This window comes from Myotis nattereri (genome assembly GCF_964212035.1).
Source record: "Myotis nattereri genome assembly, chromosome: 5".
Lineage (NCBI taxonomy): Eukaryota > Metazoa > Chordata > Mammalia > Chiroptera > Vespertilionidae > Myotis > Myotis nattereri.
Window position 1 is genome coordinate 81783737 of NC_138080.1, and position 20659 is coordinate 81804395.

General features: G+C 37.8%; 1 protein-coding gene across 1 annotated transcript in view; it reads right to left on the reverse strand.

Annotated features, from left to right (window-relative positions):
* PFDN1 (prefoldin subunit 1) overlaps window positions 1-20659 on the reverse strand; it is a 61323-nt gene that overhangs the window by 25776 nt on the left and 14888 nt on the right. The window contains exon 3 of the mRNA XM_081090815.1: window positions 16036-16120. Within this exon, the coding sequence (XP_080946941.1) occupies window positions 16036-16120 (85 nt within the window). The remainder of the gene's footprint in view (window positions 1-16035; window positions 16121-20659) is intronic.

Below are 20659 nucleotides of genomic sequence, written 5' to 3' on the forward strand. Positions count from 1 at the left end.
TTCAAATATCACCTTATCAGATAAACCTTTCCTGTCAACACTATATAAAAAAGCTTATACACTCCCATCATTCTCTGCCTCCTTACACTGTGTTTTTCTTTTTAGCACTCATCAATTATATTATTTGTTTATTATCTGTCTCTCCTCCCACCCTCCAGAATATAAGCTCCAGGCCATCAGGGCCTTGGCTAATTTTGTCTTCACTGTCTATAATAGTGCATGGTACATAGTAAGTACAATAGACTACTGGTTCCTTAATGCATAAGATTGAAAGTAAGAACAAAAAAAGCCTACATAATGAGACACAACCCCAAAGCAATCTGTATAATCAAGACATCAACAAATGTTTAATAATGCTTTTTTAAAAAAAAAAAAATATGCATACCTTATTCCTGATCTTTCTAGCAATTATTATTGGCCAAAGCCTTAGGTCACGAATCTTGGAATGTTTAGTTCTCCAAAGGAAGGAAAAATCAATTATAAATGAAAAAGTTCAGCCTCTAATATTGAAAGCATCAAAGCTTAAAAATTTAGGCAATCAATATTTTATAATTCAGTTCAAAACTTGATCAAATTTAAGGCTTCAATATAGGATCAGAAGTTCCTTCTTCCTCTTATGTTTTCAGCACCACCTATCTTTCGTTTTCCTTGGATGCCTTCCCTAGAGAAGACAGTCTGCATTAATGAAGGCTTTGAATTGGAACACCAAAGATAGTCCAGGATCTGAGTGGAAATTGATGTTTTTCTTCACAAATTTCTAGAGCTGATTAAACCTGACCAGAAATGATTCTTGTGCTACTTGTAAAGATCTAAAGGGCTACCATATATGTCATTCCACATGTCTCACAGGACTGTATCATCTATAGGGCACAAATAATCTTGAACACTGTGTTACAAATTATACATTTGAGACCCTTTAGTAAAGTTAGAATGATTATTTCATTAAATTAGAGAGTAAGGAAGATTAGCAACTTAAGAAATATCTAAAAGTAAACATTCCCAAAGCCTGCAGTGTTCAAGTGCTCAGATCTCAAAATTTTAAGTAAATATCAGGATCTTCATTAACATAGGCTTTTCCAAGACACACACACGCTTCAAGAATCTCCAATAAAGCAATCCATTTTTTTTCTTAGGTACTGAAGTAATCAGGTCAGACCCCCCCTCACAAAAAAAAAAAAATTGCACAAAAGAAAGGATTTCGGATAGGATGTCATATATAATCAATCAACATGCAACTTCAGAACATAAAAATCAGTAAGTCCTCAGGTGAATCAAAAAGGATGTAGGACACCAGAAATATAACTGAAAATTTGCTCCTAGTTTTCACACACTCCACCACTAGTAAATACATAACAGGGTATAGAAAAGGCATTTAAATTATTCCTTCAGTGAACTTCAACAGCTTTACAAACAAGTACTAGATGGCTATCTCTGCTTTCCAGAAAGTTATTTCTATTATTAGGGAGAAGTTAAGGCACACAGAGGTCAAGAGCCAAATCCAAGTAGAGCTTTAGCTAGCAAAGTGTGTTAAAATGACATGCAGGTGTACAAGAGTGGCATGTATTGTTAATTTTATCAAACAATCTGAATCTCTGAATAGTGAGCTAGGGGAGAGTACTAAATAGAAAGATATCTTTATTCTCACACTAACTCCCCCATTTTTTAACCACGATTCCTCTCCCTCTCATCCTCTCTCACAGGCTAACTGCACATTTCCACTGTCAAAGCCACATTAAAGGATGAGCAAAAGACCACAATCGCCGGGTTAATCTCTGACACAACCACTGATCAGAGCATGCTCCTTGAGTCCCACCTCCGGCTCCACAGTGTTAAGTGGATGTGGAGTTTGGGAAAAGAGAGAGCTCAAACAATGTTCTTGTCAGCACTTTAAACAAAAAATCCATTCAATGAGAATGGCACCATGTTCCTTTTGCCCTTTCTCCCTAGGAACTAAATTAAACAGATTACAGACAGTGGCAAGAGCTAGCCTTAGAACAGCCTCCCCCTTATTTGTTATTTTTAGCAATTTAGTCCGACAACGCCTGACAACGAAACAAGCTTAGAATAGCTAAAAGGAGGGGGGGATTATCAGATACCACCAGCAAAAAAACACCAGTCATCACTTCCTCCAAACCTAAGAAAGAATCATTTTCCATGTCTTTATAGCATCACACAGAGTTTGAGCTTTCAGTCTTATATAAAAACAATACACATAAAACATCATGGAAACTGATAATGCTTCCTGACCTGGAATACTGTTCCACCCTCAGATGTGTTTTCTTAAAAACAAAAGCAGAATAGAATGAACAAATTGCTTTAACACAAAAGTTAGGAGTACAATGCATCTGTGTCCATTTTGGAAAAATTCCTCACAAGAAGTTTGGATTAGAAGATATCTATGGTCATGTACCCAAAAGAATGGCTTTATGAATAGTTATGGAATTCTAACATTATACTGATGGCAGTTGAGAGATTTTTGTTTGAAAGCAAGACAAGGTGAGGTGAGAGAAACTACTCTTATTAACTGTAATTAGCTAAAGAGCATCATTTATACACACTGTATTTATAAGTGAAATAAGGTAGTGAAATTTCTGAGAAATGAATAAAATGGTAAAATAAAAATCATAAAGCCCTATGTATAACTATCTGCAACAGATTAAAATTCATAAAAATATATACTACAAAATTCAATAAAATACCATTTATAAAATGTCCACGTATACTCAAGGAATGTAATAATTTACCAACATTTTCTGAACATTTTTGCCACTATTCTAAGTATCACATATTTTATAAGAGAGTATAGTTTGATAAAGCACTACAAATAAATGTAATAATGTCTTCCTATGTATGTTATTTTAATTTATGTCTGTGGAATTAATAAGATATTACCCAGCTCTATCCAAAATTATCTCTAAAACAGGTGATGCCTAATATAAACTACCTTTAAGCCATCGCATGCACATCTCTGAGATTTCGCTAATTTAAGCTACTACTACAAAAACATCAAAGGAGATGCTGTCACCTTTTATTACATTTTAACTGGCAAAGCTGTAGGAAGACTAGTTTTATTTTCGCTTTCGAAACAGATTCCAATTAACTTTTTAAATTAAGGTAATGGTCTGGACATAAAAGAAAACTGTTTTATTTTGCCTCCCTCCATCTTTTCATTTGAAGGGGCATTATTGCTCCTAAAGTGGCAACTCATAAAAGACCAAGGCTATAATGATAAACTTAATAGAAACGGCCCTAGATATCTTCTAATCCAAACCTTTGCTTTTACAAATTAGGACACTGAGGTTTTAGTAGAGTGAGCATGTCAAACTCGTGGCTGGTTTGACATGCTCAGAGTAGAGCAAGGGCTAGAATCCAGAACTCCTAATTCAACAGAAGGTATTTAAATAGGCATTTAGGGTAATGAATGCCCTGCTTTAAATCTAGTAGACTTGGAGATCTCTATTTATTGTTCAAAGATCAGTTTGGATCTTGTTTTTCTGAGCTGACAAGGACAGTGTGCTCATTAATCAGGTGTGGCCTTGTCCACATTTAGTACAGAACAATTCACTAATAGATACTTACTTCAGATTAGAGGAGACCTGTGATTTACGGCTCAGAGTAAGAGTTGTAAGATCGCAGGTACAGTGTACTGATCAACTTCATCTTACCTTCTAGTTATAAGAACAGGGAGGCATGCAATAAATAAACATGAAAGAAAATTCGAAGTCTAACTCACCAAAAGCAATCATTCTCTAAACAGACTGAAAATGACCAGAGGAACTCTCAAGCATGGGAGGAAGGGGGCTAAGGACAAATATTTATGGTAAGGCAGAAAATTATAGACCATATAAAGCAGGCAGTATCGAAGGTTGAATTCAACAAGCCTCTGAAGCATTCAAAGGGATAGTCTGGTGTGGGTAAGACAAGTAGTCCAAGGAAGGGAATCAAGGATCCCTGGGAATGTATCCTGGAAGAAAAGAATAATCAAATCGAGATGCAAAAAAACTGAACTCTGGGCTAATCAGAAAGCTGAACTCTGGGTTAATTGGAATGCAAATCCTTTCTTTACCTTAATCATAAAATGAAGGTGCACATCAATGAACAGCAAGGGAGTGTGTGTGTGAAATCTCTGTAACATATTTTACAGAGAAATAAGAAAGGCTGTCTAGCTAGTTGGGCAAATCTATTTGAATTATTTACATCTAAGTTCTCACCAGACCTGAAATATTTATATTGAGGAAATTAAGTATATCATAGATACTTTACATTTGGGCAAATCAGCATTTGGATCATAACACATATACACTGACCAAGACATTGATAATACAGGGGTGGACAAAAGTAGGTTTACAGTTGTGAGCACACAAAACACTGAGTTTATTCTTGTATTATTATTATTATTATTATTATTATTAATTATTATATTATTTATTTGTATTACAAATGGGAACCTACTTTTGCCCATTCCCTGCAGAACCAATAAAGAATATTCACATCTGCCAAAACCGGTTTGGCTCGGTGGATAGAGCCTCGGCCTGCATAGTGAAGGGTCCCAGGTTCAATTCCGGTCAAGGGCATATACCTTGGTTGCGGGCACATCCCCAGTAGGGGGTGTGCAGGAGGCAGCTGGTCGATGTTTCTCTCTCATCAATGTTTCTAGCTCTCTAACCCTTTCCCTTCCTCTCTGTAAAAAATCAATAAAAATATTTTTTTTTAAAAAAGAAAAAAGAATATTCAACCAGAAAAAGAGCATATGGGCTTTTTTGGACTCACGCCTATTCTCTGAAAGCCACAGAGGATTACATAGCTACATTAAGCCCTAAGACACCAGGACATAGAGAATATATATAGTTCACTATTAACTCTAGTTTCCAACCATTAGGCTCTGTTAGACTTAAGTCTTTAAAAACTATTTTTAAAACATCCATTTTTATAAATGTTGAGAATGCAAATGAACTCCATGAAGAAATGAGTATTCATATCTGAAATCCCAATGTATGGGACAATAAGAGAAACTTCAACAAAGACTCCCCAAGTCTAAAAAACAGAAGAGAGATTAATTTACTAACTTGCAATTAGTTTTTTAAATTAAAAAAAAAAAAGACACTCAGTGGTATCTAACTATCTAGCTGCTACTGAAGATGGGAAGTCATCAAGCTAATTTTTAGAGTAGAAACATGTAGACTTCTCTCCAGGACTCAAACTTTCCTGGGTTGAAGTGAGAGAATGTCTGAAAAAATAGCTAGCTCCCCTCATCAAAGGCTCAGAGTTTGTTAAACTGTGCAAACATTCTATGAGAACATCTTGACTTGTTAAGGATAAAAATGGACTGTCTGGGAAGATAAATCGTGACACATCTATATAATAGAATACCATTATTAGTAATGCAAATGAACAAATCAGAGTCTCCAGTAACATGGACGCACTTCACAAACAAAAGAAGCAAGGCAAAAAATATATCTAGTGATTTTGTTCATATAAAGTTCAAAAACAGGCAACATTAAATTATACTATTTTGGGGATACACATATAGGTAGTAAAACTGTATTTTTAAAAAAGGAAATAATTACACTGTTGAGTTTTCTGTACATAAAAGTAATAAATTTTCCTTAAAAAAAAAGAAAAAAGAAAAAATTATCACAAAAGTTAGGGTAGTAGTTGGGAGGGGAGCGGGCAGGGATAGCATTGTGATCAGGAAGGGAGGGGTAAGGAGGGGCTCTGGTGTCCTGCCAGGTTTTTATTTTGTGGCCTGGATGATTGTTACGGGTGTTTATTTTACAATTATTGACTAAGCTATATGTATTTTAATCTATATTTCCATAAATACTATATTTCACTACAAAATAAATGAACTTTTTAATGGGTTCAAAACTTTAAGCTATGCAAGCAGATGAACTATAAGGTTTAATTCTTGTTTAATGTATAAAAAACATTCTATCACTGGCTCTGCTCTCACCTGCCCTTCTCTCTTCATTGAAAACACAGACAAGAATCAGTGCCCATCATATCATAGTGTCCACTTAACATCACCTCCAAGGTGGCTCCCAACATATGCATTACAGAACCACCTCTACAATAAAGTATCTTAGGGCAAAAACTGGACATCCATCCAAGTACCTACCAGTCACCACCCATGCTATGGAAAAAATGATGCTCAATAGGCAAAGTAAAATCTCAATCATAAGAACTCCTCCAAAACATTTTCTCATCAGTCTCAGAACTCAGCCAACTGCAAAGTGTCACAGGCACCTCCTATCCAGTTCTCTTGCCACTATTCTTCCTATTTTTTTCAGGAACCACTGCCTAACCAAAATTGTCATTTTTGTGAAAGTGTCAGGATTTGCACAGTTTCTTAGATTTTACTTATATCATGGGCTGGAGAGCTATTTCACAACCCTGGCTTTGTAACATTCTGCGTCAAAAGTGGCACTACGCAGGCCACAATATCCTGAGTTTCCTTATTCTTATTTTTATTCTGTCATTGCTGAGCTAACCAGGGTGGTGAAACCATGTCAGAGGCAGAGAGGAAGGAAAGTAGTCAACCAGTACATGCATGTGCCTAAAATACTATGGAGGCTTCACTACAGGCAGACGAGCCTGAAGCAGAACCTGTTTGGCCCTTGCTCTGGAACAAGAGAGAGAACATAAGAGTATGGTGGACAAAACGTGTTCAAATACATCACTGAAAGCTTAGTTATCTCAAGGATTCCAAATAGCTGAGAGCAGCCGTGGGCAAACTACGGCCCGCGGGCCGGATCCGGCCTGTTTGAAATGAATAAAACTAAAAAAAAAAAAGACCGTACCCTTTTATGTAATGATGTTTACTTTGAATTTATATTAGTTCACACAAACACTCCATCCATGCTTTTGTTCCGGCCCTCCGGTCCAGTTTAAGAACCCATTGTGGCCCTCGAGTCAAAAAGTTTGCCCACCCCTGGCTGAGAGTCATAAGGCAAGGGGTCAAAAATTGAGTGGTAGCTCATTTAAATGCTGAATCTAAGTTTTCCTAATTGCAAAAGAAGTCCACATTACCCCCCAAAAAGTGAGCAAAAATATAAGATGTATTTTTCACTCTATACTAGTATATCTCCTAATCTATCAATAGGTTTTAATTCAACTTTAAGTAAAACTGCCCTGGACAGTTTGTTCAGTGGTTAGCGCGTCGGCCCCAGGACCAAAGGGTTCAATTGCCGGTCAAGGGCATGTACCTCGCCTACAGGCTCAATCCCCATCCTGATTTCGGGGTCTGGCTCGGGTCTGGCTTGGGTCTGGCTCAAGCAGGAGGCAACCAATCGCAACCAATCGATGTGTCTCCCTCATGTTAATGTTTCTCTCTTCCTCTCTCTCCCTCTCCTCGTCTCCCACCCTGTCCCTCCCCGCCCCTCTCTCCTTCTCTCTCTCTCTCCCTCCCATCTCCCTCTTTTTCACTCTCTCTAAAAAAATCAATGGGAAAAATATCTTTGGGTGAGGATAAAAAAATAAATAAGTACAACTGAGTTTCCTCAAAAAAAAAAAAAAAAGATTTCTCTTTGTAGCATGCTATACATTTCAAAGAGAAAATTATTTTTACAAAGACAGATAAGACTCAGAGTCATAATTCCAAATCCCAATTATATTCATCTCATTTTTAAAAATTATGCTTTGTTCGTTTTTAATAATAACATACTGTATTATGCAGTATACACTCAGCCATCTTCTTTAAAAAGTTTTATTATCAATATTTTTAAAAATAGAAAATTCCCTCAATGACAAACAACATATTTACTCTATCATACTAAAGGGTATTTTCTCTTGACTAGAATCAATCAGCATTACTGATCTAATCACTATTAGGATGAAATGGTGATATTCCCTCCCAGAATCTGATCTATCACCTTTATAAAGGAAAGATAAAAATCTATTTAACATTATCATATTGTGAATCTGTTATGAAAATATTTCCTAAACAAACCCACTTAAGTGATTATAGTCTAAAGAATAACTTTACATAGGGGTAATAAAATGTAAATATGGAGTTTTAAAAAGAAAAACAATAAGACTAGCTTTCCAAGGTTAAAACAGGACTTGTTACTTTTCTAGTAAGTAATATAACTCCCTACCAGGGGGACATGAGGGCAGTGTTATAGTACCCCCACCTCTGCTACGTAAGAGGAAAGGGCCAGCAGGTAAGGCCACAGTTGGGTGACAATGTAGGCACAGCACAACAGAGTTAACAAAAGTTAGACAAATTCTAGGTAAGCTTTGCACTATAAATAAAGACTAGGGGGAAAGATCTGGAGAGGGCAAACCTAAAGGAACAGTAAGAACAGACGTGAATAAAAGGAAACCTATGAAGTACTCCTGGAAATGGGCTCTCAAATTAGAGACCCTGAATCAAGACCAGCACCAGGTCATAGAAAAGGAGGCATTCACATAGCAGGCCAAGCTAAATGCTTTGATCAGAAACTGGACCTATGTGCCCTGGCAGGGTAGTTCAGTTGGTTAGAGCGTTGTCCCAATACACCAAGGAACACATATAAGAATCAGCCAATGAATACACAGCTAAATGGAACAACATTTCTCTCTCTAAAATTAGTAAATAACATTTAAAAGAAAAGAAACTGGACCCATGGACTCAGACCAAAAACAACCTTACCCCTTCAGAGATGAATAAGATGCTAAACAGAAACAGTCTGGCCCTTGTTTGCAGAGTTATGTATACACTGTACCTCCCCAATTTAAAAAATATGTTTTTATTGATTTTAGAGAAAGAGGGATAGACAGAAACATTGATGAGAGAGAAATATCGATTGGCTGCCTCCTCCATGGCCCCCACCACGGATTGGGCGAGAAATCCAGAAATCCGGGCATGTGCCCTGACTGGAAACTGAACCGGGAACACTTGGTGCATGTGTCAGTGCTCAATCACTGAACCACACCAGCCGGGCATGCCTCCCAATTTAATTGTAAGGAATCTGAGGGCAGAAATTAACATGCTAATGATAACTAAACAGGGTTAAGACAAAACAGGTTAGACTGGCAAAAATACTGGGGCCCAGAAGAAGAGACTGCATATTTGAAAGGAGGAACAACAATTGGTATGCTTTGGGAAAAACTATTTAGAGCTCTGAATCTATATCTAGTTTCGCAAAGTAATAGGAAACCATAGTTGTAATTATTTCAACTAGTAATAGCTCAAATGCCCAAATTCCGACATTGCGCTATAAAACTAGGGAGAAAAAGGAAAAAGGACCCAATTTAAAATTGAGGAATCAGAAAATGGTTCTCAAGAGAAACAGCCCTAAACTAAGATCCTAAAGATTAATAGACGGAGCTGGTGGTAAGGGCAGGAAGAAGTTCCCAGTTAGAGGGAGCTACTTTTACAAAGACCTAGTAGAAACATAGAAAGCACAGCAAGTTCTAAAAACAGAATATTTCTGCATGGCTGAAGCATACATGTAAGAGAAAGCAGAGGAATGAGAGAGATGAGGAAAATAAATAGGAGTAATTTCATAAAGAAACTTAAAGGTATATTTAAGTTTGAACTTTTACTCTAAAAACAATGATGGGTTTTACAAAGAGGAGTGATATTGTGCCAGGATAGTAAGAAGCTAGGAAAATTCCTGGACAAGTGGAATGGGGAAACTGAGACAAGAAAATTAAACAAGGCCAAACAGTGGGGCAGTTTGCAGCCAGCTTGTGAATTACAAGACTTTATCTTTCCCAACCAAGGGCATTTAGAGCAAATGATTTATACCTCTCCTCCCTGACAGAGCATATATAGCTTAAATCACCCTGGCCTGGGAAAATAAGAGAACAAAGATCCAACTAATGGCATTTGTGCCAGATAAACCCAAGGACAGATGAAGTCTTGGGGACAAATAACAAAAACCCCAAAAGCATCTGGTTGGTTGGGATAAATGTAAGGCAGGATAGATAGCTGCTAGGGCAGGAGGAAGGGAAAGGGGTTACAGGGGGGAGTTTATCTCACCTACTGAACAAAAAAGTCAGCAGTCTTGGTACTTCCAAGATAGAATCACCAGATGTTCTCATAAATTCTGGGAAAAGCCACAACAATGTAAAAGGGGAACCTTAAAATCTAGTCCGCCGGGCAAGGGAACCTTGAAACCTATGGGGGGGAACTTGAACCCCTACCAGGTGTGGCATTCAAACTATCTGAGTTGCCCGCTTATGCTTTATGCCTAGTGTATTCTTAATAAATCTGCTTGCTTTTTGCTTCCTTAATAAAGTCACTTGCTTTGTTTCAACACTGCTTTCTGTCACTCATCTAAATTTTTTCTTGGGATAATGACAAGCACCATGGAAGGGCCCAGCCAGCATGGCTCAGTGGTTGAGCTTCGACCTATGAACCAGGAGGTCACGGTTCGATTCCCAGTCAGGGCACATGCCTGGGTTGCTGGCTCGATCCTCAGTGTGGGGCATGCAGGAAGCAGCCAATCAATGATTCTCTCATCATTGATGTTTCTCTCTCTCCCTCCCTCCCTCTCCCTTCCTCTCTGAAATCAATAAAAATATTTTTTTTTAAAAAGAAAAAGAGCCGCCAAAACCAGTTTGGCTCAGTGGATAGAGCGTCGGCCTGCGGACTGAAAAGTCCTGGGTTCGATTCCGGTCAAGGGCATGTGCCTGGGTTTCGGGCACATCCCCAGTGGGAGATGTGCAGGAGGCGGCTGATCGATGTTTCTCTCCCATCGATGTTTCTGACTCTCTGTCTCTCTCCCTTCCTCTCTGTAAAAAATCAATGGAATATATTAAAAAAGAAAAAGAAAAAAGAAAAAGAGCCAAGGAAGGATGAGCCCCTCCAACTCATTCTAATCTAAATATGTTAAAAGGACTGGAAGGGGGAAAACTGGAGATGGAAAAACCAGTTAAGAATCTACTGCAGAGGGAGAACCAAGATGGCGGCATAGGTTAACGCCGGAGTTTGCTGCCTTGAACAACTATTTCAAAAGTGAAACTAAAAGACAGAACGGACATCACCCAAAACCACTGGAACGCTGGCTGAGTGGAAGTCCTACAACTAGGAGGAAAGAGAAACGCATATGGACACGCAGAGGAGGCGCAGTGCTGAAGTCAAATTCTGAGGTGCGGAGTGCGCGGAGCGGGCTGGCGGCGGAGGGCGCGGTTGGCGTTTTCAATCGGGAGGGAGTCACAGACTCTGAGCTCCAGATCCGGGCGAGTCTTTAGGGACCCAGACTCAAACGGGAGAAGCGGGACTGCCTGGTTTCGGTCAGAGCGAGTGCAGCTTTCTCTCCGAGCTTTGCAGCGGGTGCTGGGACTCAGAGAGGCAGAGCCCCTGGGGACAGGACTGAAAGCCGCCATAACTGCTCTCTCAGGCCCACCCTGTTGATCCTGTGCGACCCGCCCCGCCCAAGCCCTGCACAGGGCCATTTGCCGGATAGCCTCAGGCAAAGGCTAGATTAGCACCTCCCTAGAGGACAGAAGTTCTCTCACTGCTGACACAGCTGATTCTCATAGCCACTTGGCCTGGAGGTCAAACCCTCCCTGGAATTAGCTACAACAATCAAGATTTAACTATAAAACCACGAACAAAGACCACTAGGGGGTGCACCAAGGAAGCATAACAAAATGCGGAGACAAACAAACAGGACAAAATTGTCAATGGAAGATCTAGAGTTCAGAACCACACTTTTAAGGTCTCTCAAGAACTGTTTAGAAGCCGCCGATAAACTTAATGAGATCTACAAGAAAACTAATGAGACCCTCGATGTTATATTGGGGAACCAACTAGAAATTAAGCATACACTGACTGAAATAAAGATTATTATACAGACTCCCGACAGCAGAACAGAGGAGCGCAAGAATCAAGTCAATGATTTGAAATGCGAGGAAGCAAAAAACACCCAACCGGAAAAGCAAAATGAAAAAAGAATCCAAAAATGCGAGGATAGTGTAAGGAGCCTCTGGGACAGCTTCAAGCGTACCAACATCAGAATTATAGGGGTGCCAGAAGATGAGAGAGAGCAAGATATTGAAAACCTATTTGAAGAAATAATGACAGAAAACTTCCCTCACCTGGTGAAAGAAATGGACTTACAGGTCCAAGAAGCGCGGAGAACCCCAAACAAAAGGAATCCAAAGAGGACCACACCAAGACACATCATCATTAAAATGCCAAGAGCAAAAGATAAAGAGAGAATCTTAAAAACAGCAAGAGAAAGAAACTCAGTTACCTACAAGGGAATACCCATACGACTGTCAGCTGATTTCTCAACAGAAACTTTGCAGGCCAGAAGGGAGTGGCAAGAAATATTCAAAGTGATGAATACCAAGAACCTACAACCAAGATTACTTTATCCAGCAAAGCTATCATTCAGAATTGAAGGTCAGATAAAGAGCTTCACAGATAAGGAAAAGCTAAAGGAGTTCATCACCACTAAACCAGGATTATATGAAATGCTGAAAGGTATCCTTTAAGAAGAGGAAGAGGAAGAAAAAGGTAAAGATACAAAATATGAACAACAAATATGCATCTATCAACAAGTGAATCTAAGAATCAAGTGAATAAATAATCCGATGAACAGAATGAACTGGTGATTATAATAGAATCAGGGACATAGAAAGGGAATGGACTGACTATTCTTGGGGGGGAAAGGGGTGTGGGAGATGCGGGAAGAGACTGGACAAAAATCGTGCACCTATGGATGAGGACAGTGGGTGGGGAGTGAGGGCGGATGGTGGGGCGGGAACTGGGAGGAGGGGAGTTATGGGGGGAAAAAAGAGGAACAAATGTAATAATCTGAACAATAAAGATTTAATTAAAAAAAAAAAAAGAATCTACTGCAGATGTGGGGGTAGCTGGTTTAAAGGTGGGAGGAAAAATTCCTGAAGAAAATACCATTTAATAGAGAAAACAGGAAGGTAATATTCAGAGATAATAAGAACTTTCCAGAATTGATGGAAGACACTAATCCTCAGATTCAGAAAACTCAACTTAATCCAAGTAGGACAAAGGAAAAAAATAAAAAGGCTGAATTCATACCTACACATATCCCAGAGAAACTACAAAGCATTAAAGAAAAAGAGAGAGGGGGGTCAATAGAGGGGGGAAAGAGGGGGCATCTGTAATATGTTCAACAATAAAGATTTATTTTTAAAGAACGAAAGAGAGAGAACATTAAAAGTAGCCAGAGAGAAAATAAACAAAGGAACAACACTTAGACTGATAGATAACTTCTCAATAGCAACAATGGAAGCCAGAAGTCAGTGGAATGTTATCTTTAAAAAAGCTGAGATATTCCTAAACATATAAAGCAAAATGAGCCGAAACCGGTTTGGCTCAGTGGATAGAGCGTCAGCCTGCGGACTGAGAGGTCCCGGGTTCGATTCCGGTCAAGGGCATGTACCTGGGTTGCGGGCACATTCCCAGTGGGGGATGTGCAAGAGGCAGCTGATCGATGTTTCTCTCTCATCGATGTTTCTAACTCTCTCTATCTCTCTCCCTTCCTCTCTGTGAAAAATCAATAAAATATATTTTTAAAAAAAGCAAAATGAAACATACCCTCTGAACTATGTGCACAGTAATAATGAGCACTTACAGCACCCAGACAATAGTCTCTAAATACCATTGCCCACTCAACTGAAAGACTAAGGAGAAATTGATAAACATCATCATAGAGGGAGATTTAATACATCTCTCTAAATAACTAAATAAGCAAAAGAAAATCGAACACTATAATTACCAATGTTTGTGTGTATAAGTGCACATGTGGGTGTGTACACATGCATATATTTCAGTCTGAAGTAACAAAGTTCTAAAGGTATAGCAGTGGAAAAGTACAGGATTGTTTCAGGGAAGACAGAGTATGTACTGGGTGATACTATTAACAAAACATGATAGGGCAGTATTGGAGAGTATACAAAATGTAGAGGTAGGGATCATAGAATAATTGAATGTTGAGGTAATAAGGAACCTACAATGGTAGGAGAAATGAAATACAAGAAATTAAATATAGCCCAGCCAGTGTGGCTCAGTGACTGAGTATCAACCTATGAACCAGGAGGTCATGGTTGAATTCCTAGTCAGGGCACATGCCCAGGTAGCAGGTTCAATCCCCAGTAGGAGGGCATGCAGGAGGCAGCCGATCAATGATTCTCTCTCATCATTGATGTTTCTCTCTCTCTCTCTCCCTCTCCCCTTCTCTCTGAAATCACTTAAAAATTTTTTAAATTTTATTACATATAAACTAAATTTATATCACTAAAGTAGAAAGATAAGTTATCAAATGATGAAAAATATATACAGATTGCTCATTATTTTTTTTTAAAGTGCATATATATGTGTATGAATGTGTTTATAAAATAAAGTTTGGAATGATACACACTACTGCAGAGGTGACATATGGGAGTGTGCAGGGAAGAGGGGAAGGTTATATTTCCATTTTATCGTTTGTTTTCTTTTCTGACTTTTTCATTTCTATAATGCACTTATATTGCTTTTATAATATAAATAACAGAAAAAAGAAAGATTAAAGAGAAAATAACTTCCTAGGGTAGAGACTAGAGTTTAACTGCTAGTTTTTTATAGCTATAATTAGCATTTCAAACAGGTACCAACAAGCCAGCTAATCTACTTCTATTATCTGACAGATATCAGGATACTTAGTATGTGAGATTCTATGAAAGAAATGTTTAGAAAATAAATTTCCTACTACTCATTAGAACTGATAGTATGCTAAAATAATCATCTGTGGCAATTTTTCCTTGACAATTTTTTAAATTATAAAAGTTAACACATAGTTGTTACAATTTATCCAACACAGAGATCATAAGAGAATTATATACACATTATTTTGCATCTTGCTACTTATTCATCAGGACAATTTTTAGATATATTTACCTACAGTTGCAAAATCACATTTTTTATCTACATGAAACAGTTGTGATTGGAGTTAAGATACAGTACTTTTGTCTGAAAACCCTAGAGAATATAAAATTCTATCTAGAACAATTGGCTGACAAAAATGATAAAACAGGACACAATACCAACCTGATTACTGCAGGAAGCAGTTTTTTCTTTTTTGTTTTGTTTGCTTGCTTATTTGTTTTGTTTTCACAATAGATCTTTCTAAACTACAAAACTATTATCAAATTTGTTTAAATCATCATCAGTAGTCAAACAAAAATCAGCCTAAGTAACCATAGACACTACATGCTCACCCCCAGCCACGCCAAGTCAGTGCCCCTGAGAAATCCCCAGCAGGCTAGGGGGTGTATCACCATTCAGCAGAGGGCTGAGTCAGATTCTGAACCACTGCCTCCAGTGGTACTCACACAAATTAGATAAAGTGACCTATGAAGTCACTGTATCCACCCCATCTCAGGAAATCTTGTTCCCAAAGAAATAATAACCAGTTTTTTGTCCAGTCCAACTTTTGCTATAAACAGAATGCACCTTTCACCAAAGCCCAAGAAGAGTATCTCATCAAAAGTCTTAATGTATAAGGACATTTTAATAATAAACTTCAATTTTCCTAAGATTTACTAAGCTACTTTTACCTATACTAATCATTTTCCCTACCTAAAAAATAATTTGTTTTCCTCATCAGAGCACTATCCTTCAGATAGTTAATTAATTATAGCTTAATAATCAGTCCTTGTCTAGAACCCAATCTATGTTAAAGTAATTACATGTGTAAAAGAGACATACTAGTATATCAAGATCCTTTAGTATTATCATTAGCCATGCTCATACCCTACCAGGTATAATATGTAGTGGTTAAATATATGTTGTGTTATTTTTGTATTTTAAAAACAGATATATTCATTCAAAGGCAAAGGAGAAAATACACTCAGAATAACAGCATCCTATCTTCTTCAAAATTCCCTAGTTTCTAGAGACTTTTTTGTGTCTTATACACTGCCATTAATTTGACTGCTTCATAGCTCTAACACAATTAGAAAAAAACTACATAATGGCATGACTTTAGCAGGCATACATTTCATTTAATATGACACAATGAGATAATTACTATTTTCTAAAAGTTGGCTACTTACTGTCAATATTCACTCAAAACTTACTTCCAATTCTTTAATTTTTTCCTCTGCTATTTTCTGTTTCTCTAACAGCTGATTGTGAATTACCTCCTTGGACTGAAGAATAAACCTACAAAACACAAAAAAGTTGAAGATGAAGCCACATGACCACTTTATTCATCAAAATCAACAAATATTAAACTAAGAAAGCTAAAGGAACAATCTCCCAATTTAGGACTAATAACATGCATTGTTATGTTAACATGACAAACTCCAAAAATCACCACAGGTTTAAACCCTCTTGGCAGAGAAGGAATAAAAGCTTAAAAGTAAAATTTGCCTTCTTATCTAAGAAAAGAATCAAATCAGGCTTCAAGTAAATTCATAAATAAGTGGAGAAAAAATATAAAGGGATAAAAATCTACTACAGGCTAAGAGAAAAGTTAACAAACAATAAAAATCCCCCATAATTTTTATTTTTCCAGTTATCTGTATCAACTTTTATCTGGATATTTTTTAAACAATATTTATAAATTAGAACGCTCTCTCCAATCTTTTATTTTATTTTATTGTTGTAACAGCAGTAACTCATGACCTTTTAAAGTCACAATCAAGTACTGTGTTAGGATCAATGCATTAGTGTTTATATGAGTTCCTAACACAAAAAGCACTGTATAAAGTCTAGTATCTTTTATTATTATTTCCAGAGTGTATAATACCTCTGAAAAGCTCAAAATGCACCAGTGGAAAATTTCAACTTTTTCCATTTTATAGTCAGACATATTATTTACAACAGATGAGGGTGGAAATATGGGGAAGCTTTAAAAATTAACACTGAATCTGTTCTGTGACTTTATGTTCATAATTCTTGCTGTAGGGAAAGGAAGAACAAATTACTTTATAGCCTCAAGTAAGTGAACCGAAATACTTCCCTTCTACTGGAACTAGGGGAAAACCTCAGTTACTCAAATCTCTTTTAGGACTTTCCTAAAAGTAGGCCAGTGATGGCGAACACCATCACTGAACTAGGCTATAACAGATTTCAATTAAAGATTACAATTAATTAAGTGAACTGTTTCTTCTCTTTGTACATAACATAGGAGTTTCTAACAAAGAACTAAACATCCCTTAATGAAAAGCCAAACAAGAAAACACATCAAAGTAGCAATATGCAGTTTCCTCTACCAACCTCACAAAAACACTGTCTTGATAGGTTCTTAGCAAGAGGGTCTGTTACTATAGATACTAGAGGCCCGGTGCACAAAATTTGTGCACAGGGAAGCGGGGGGGGGGGGGGGGGGCTCCCCCTCAGCCCAGCCTGCATCCTCTCCATTCCAGGATCCCAGGGATCAGGCTTAAACCAGCAGTCAGACATCCCTCTCACAATCCTGGACTGCTGGCTCCTAATCGCTCACCTGCCTGCCTGTCTGGTCGCCCCTAACTGCCCCCCCTTGCTGGCCTGGTTGCCCCTAACTGCCCACCCCCCCCCCCGCCAGCCTGGATGCCCCCAACAGTTTATTATAAAATAGACTATGTGTTAGATGACTTTGCCCATCTGTAGGTAGGCTAAGCACGGGTAGGCTAGACTAAGCTATGATGTTTAGGTTAGATGTATTAAACGCATTTTCAATTTATATTTTCAACTTAGAATGTGTTTATCAGGACATACCCCATTTTAAGTTGAAGAGCATCTGTATTTGGTACAGTAGTTGTAGAGAAGAGTTGTTTAGAATGGTACTAAGTCTCAATGACACCATGTAAAAAGTATTATAAATCTAGGCCCAAGAGTCACCAAATCAGGTCTTTACATGCATGATTTTTCTAAGAAAGTCTTTTAACTATGAAAATCATTTTTTGTGTGTGTTTTTTTTAATTTTTTTTAAACCTCACCTGAGGATATCCCTTTCATTGTTTTTAAGGGAGGTAGGGGTGAGGGAGAGAGCAAGAAACATTGATGTACCGATTAGCTGACTCCTGCACTAGCCCCAACGAGGGCAGGGAACGAACCCCCAACCTAGACACGTGTCCTTGATCAGGAACTGAATCCACAACTCTTTGGTGAGCAGGCTGATGCTCTAACCACTGAGAAACACTGGCCAGGTAGAAAATCATTTTTAGAGTAAATATACATTTTTAAATAGCACTGATTGCTGGCCAGTGAGTAGTATTCTTAAATAAAAGGTCATCGGACATTATCTTTATTAGTGTCTGGGAAATTTCCAAAGCTAAGATTAGAGGTCAAGTCATTATTTATGTGGCCTTAAAAAATAAATTATCTGAACAGATATTAAATCCCTGGAGCAGAAAATAAAATTACTAGAAAGCAAAAACACTCACCAACCAAAATATGTTTTTCCATGGCCACACATCCCTGAGACAGCTATACTGGACTGTGCCAACCTCCAAGGCCAGAGAGATGTCACCAAAGCTGGCCAATCTACTATAAGCTTAAGGACATCTGAGCAATTAAAGTTTTAAACAAGGATGAGTATTGAGGAAATTCAAATGTCCACCTTAAAAATTACATAGTCAAAATTCAAACAAAAATGTTATGGGAATTTTGGCTTAGTCCTCAAATTTAAAAATGCCAAAGACCCCTGGCTGGATTGCTCAGAGTTTAGAGCAGTGATGGCGAACCTATGACACGCGTGAACTCATTTTTTTGGTTGATTTTTCTTTGTTAAATGGCATTTAAATATATAAAATAAATATAAAAAATATAAATATTTGTTTTACTATGGTTGAAAATATCAAAAAATTTCTGTATGTGATATAGAAATTACTTAACCAGAGTTAAGTTAGGGTTTTTCAAAATGCTGACAGGCCGAGCTCAAAAGGTTCGCCATCACTGGTTTAGAGAGTCGGCCTATGCACCAAAGGGTCGCAGGTTCGATTCCCAGTCAAGGGCATATACCTCAATTGCACACTCGATCCCTGGCCTGGTAGGGGCACGTGCAAGAAGCAACCAATCAATGTGTCTCTCTCATATCGATGTTTTTTTCTCTCTCTCTCCCTCCGCCTCCCTTCTACTCTATCTAAAAACAATGGAAAAATATCTTCGGGTGAGGATTAAAAAATAAAGATATATAGATAAAAATAAATGTCAATGGTACATGGTATATTTCTTGGAAAGAGCCCCAAGAAACATTTGGATTTCTGAAAAAAAGTCTTTAGAACAGCGGTCACCAACCTTTTGGACTTCACGGACCACCGGTTGGTGACCGCTGCTCCAAAGGTTTCCTTAAACCAGCGGTTGCCAACCTTTTGGACCTCACGGACCACCAGTTGGCGACCGCTGCTTTAGAAAACACTTTGTCTATTGTTAAAAAGGTACTGAATCATCAGATGCCATTTTGAAGATAAGGGATATATCATGACAATGTAATTATGAGTCATATATCAGAAATAAATATTATGCAGATAGTTCCTCAAAGCAGAGAATCTCACAGAGGTCCTGCCTGATAGTTTATGGAAAACCAAATGGCAGATTTAAAAAATCTGGAACTTAGAATGTGCCATAAAGGAAAAATAAACCATGAAGAGGGGAATTATTTTTAGATGATAAATGATATGCACAGAATGTGCTTACCATGCTCGGGATGACATAATCTAGACTAGAGTCACTGCTTCGTAAAAGGCCTCTACTTTGGAAATCAGTGCCCCGTGGCCCTGCACTGTCAGTTCTTAAGGGCTCGTAGCCTGCGGTTTCAGTTCCTCATTTATCTGTAATTATGCCATCCGAAAAACGTAATTTTATGATGGCCTTTGATTTGTTTGAGAAACATCAGAGGCTGTGTTCTGAATTGCCCCGCGGATTGGTACGTGACTTCTTCCACTTTGCACACAAACCCAAAACACAATCCGGGATCAGTGGCAATGATGTTTTTTGGGTACGCTTCCAAAGTAGACACTATTCAGAGACAACAATAGGGTAATGATAATGCCTTCTGTTTGGGTGGGAAATTTTTAGAGGACATCTGAAAATATATTCTAAATAGCACTTAGGGCAGTGATGGCGAACCTTTTGAGCTCGGCGTGTCAGCATTTTGAAAAACCCCAACTTAACTCTGGTGCCGTGTCAGATATAGAAATTTTTTGATATTTGCAACCATAGTAAAACAAATATTTATATTTTTGATATTTTATATATTTAAATGCCATTTAACAAATAAAAATCAACCAAAAAAATGAGTTCGCATGTCACCTCTGACACGCGTGTCATAGGTTCGCCATCACTGACTTAGGGCATCCACAAATTAAGTGGCACAGAAAAAGCTGAAGAAGAATGAACTTATCTTGTTTCTTTGCCTCATTCCATGGGCAATGAAAACTACTTGCATGTGCACAAAGATCTACATGCAAAAAACTTTTACATCATAATTTTTAGCAAAAGGAAGGAAGGAACCTAAATCCCTCAGTAAGGAAACAATTAACAAATTATGGTACATCTATACTGTGGGATGCAGAAGAAAAATAAACTTACCTCTCGTCAGAGTAAAACAGAAGACACTTGTTTATCAATACCTTGGTAATGACATTTTCAAAGTACATACCGAAAGAAACCAGCTATTTATTATTAACACAGCATTACATATACAATGAAAATATCTTTCAAAAATAAAGGGTAAATTCAAACAAACAAAAGCTGATAAAGTTTATTCTAACAAAC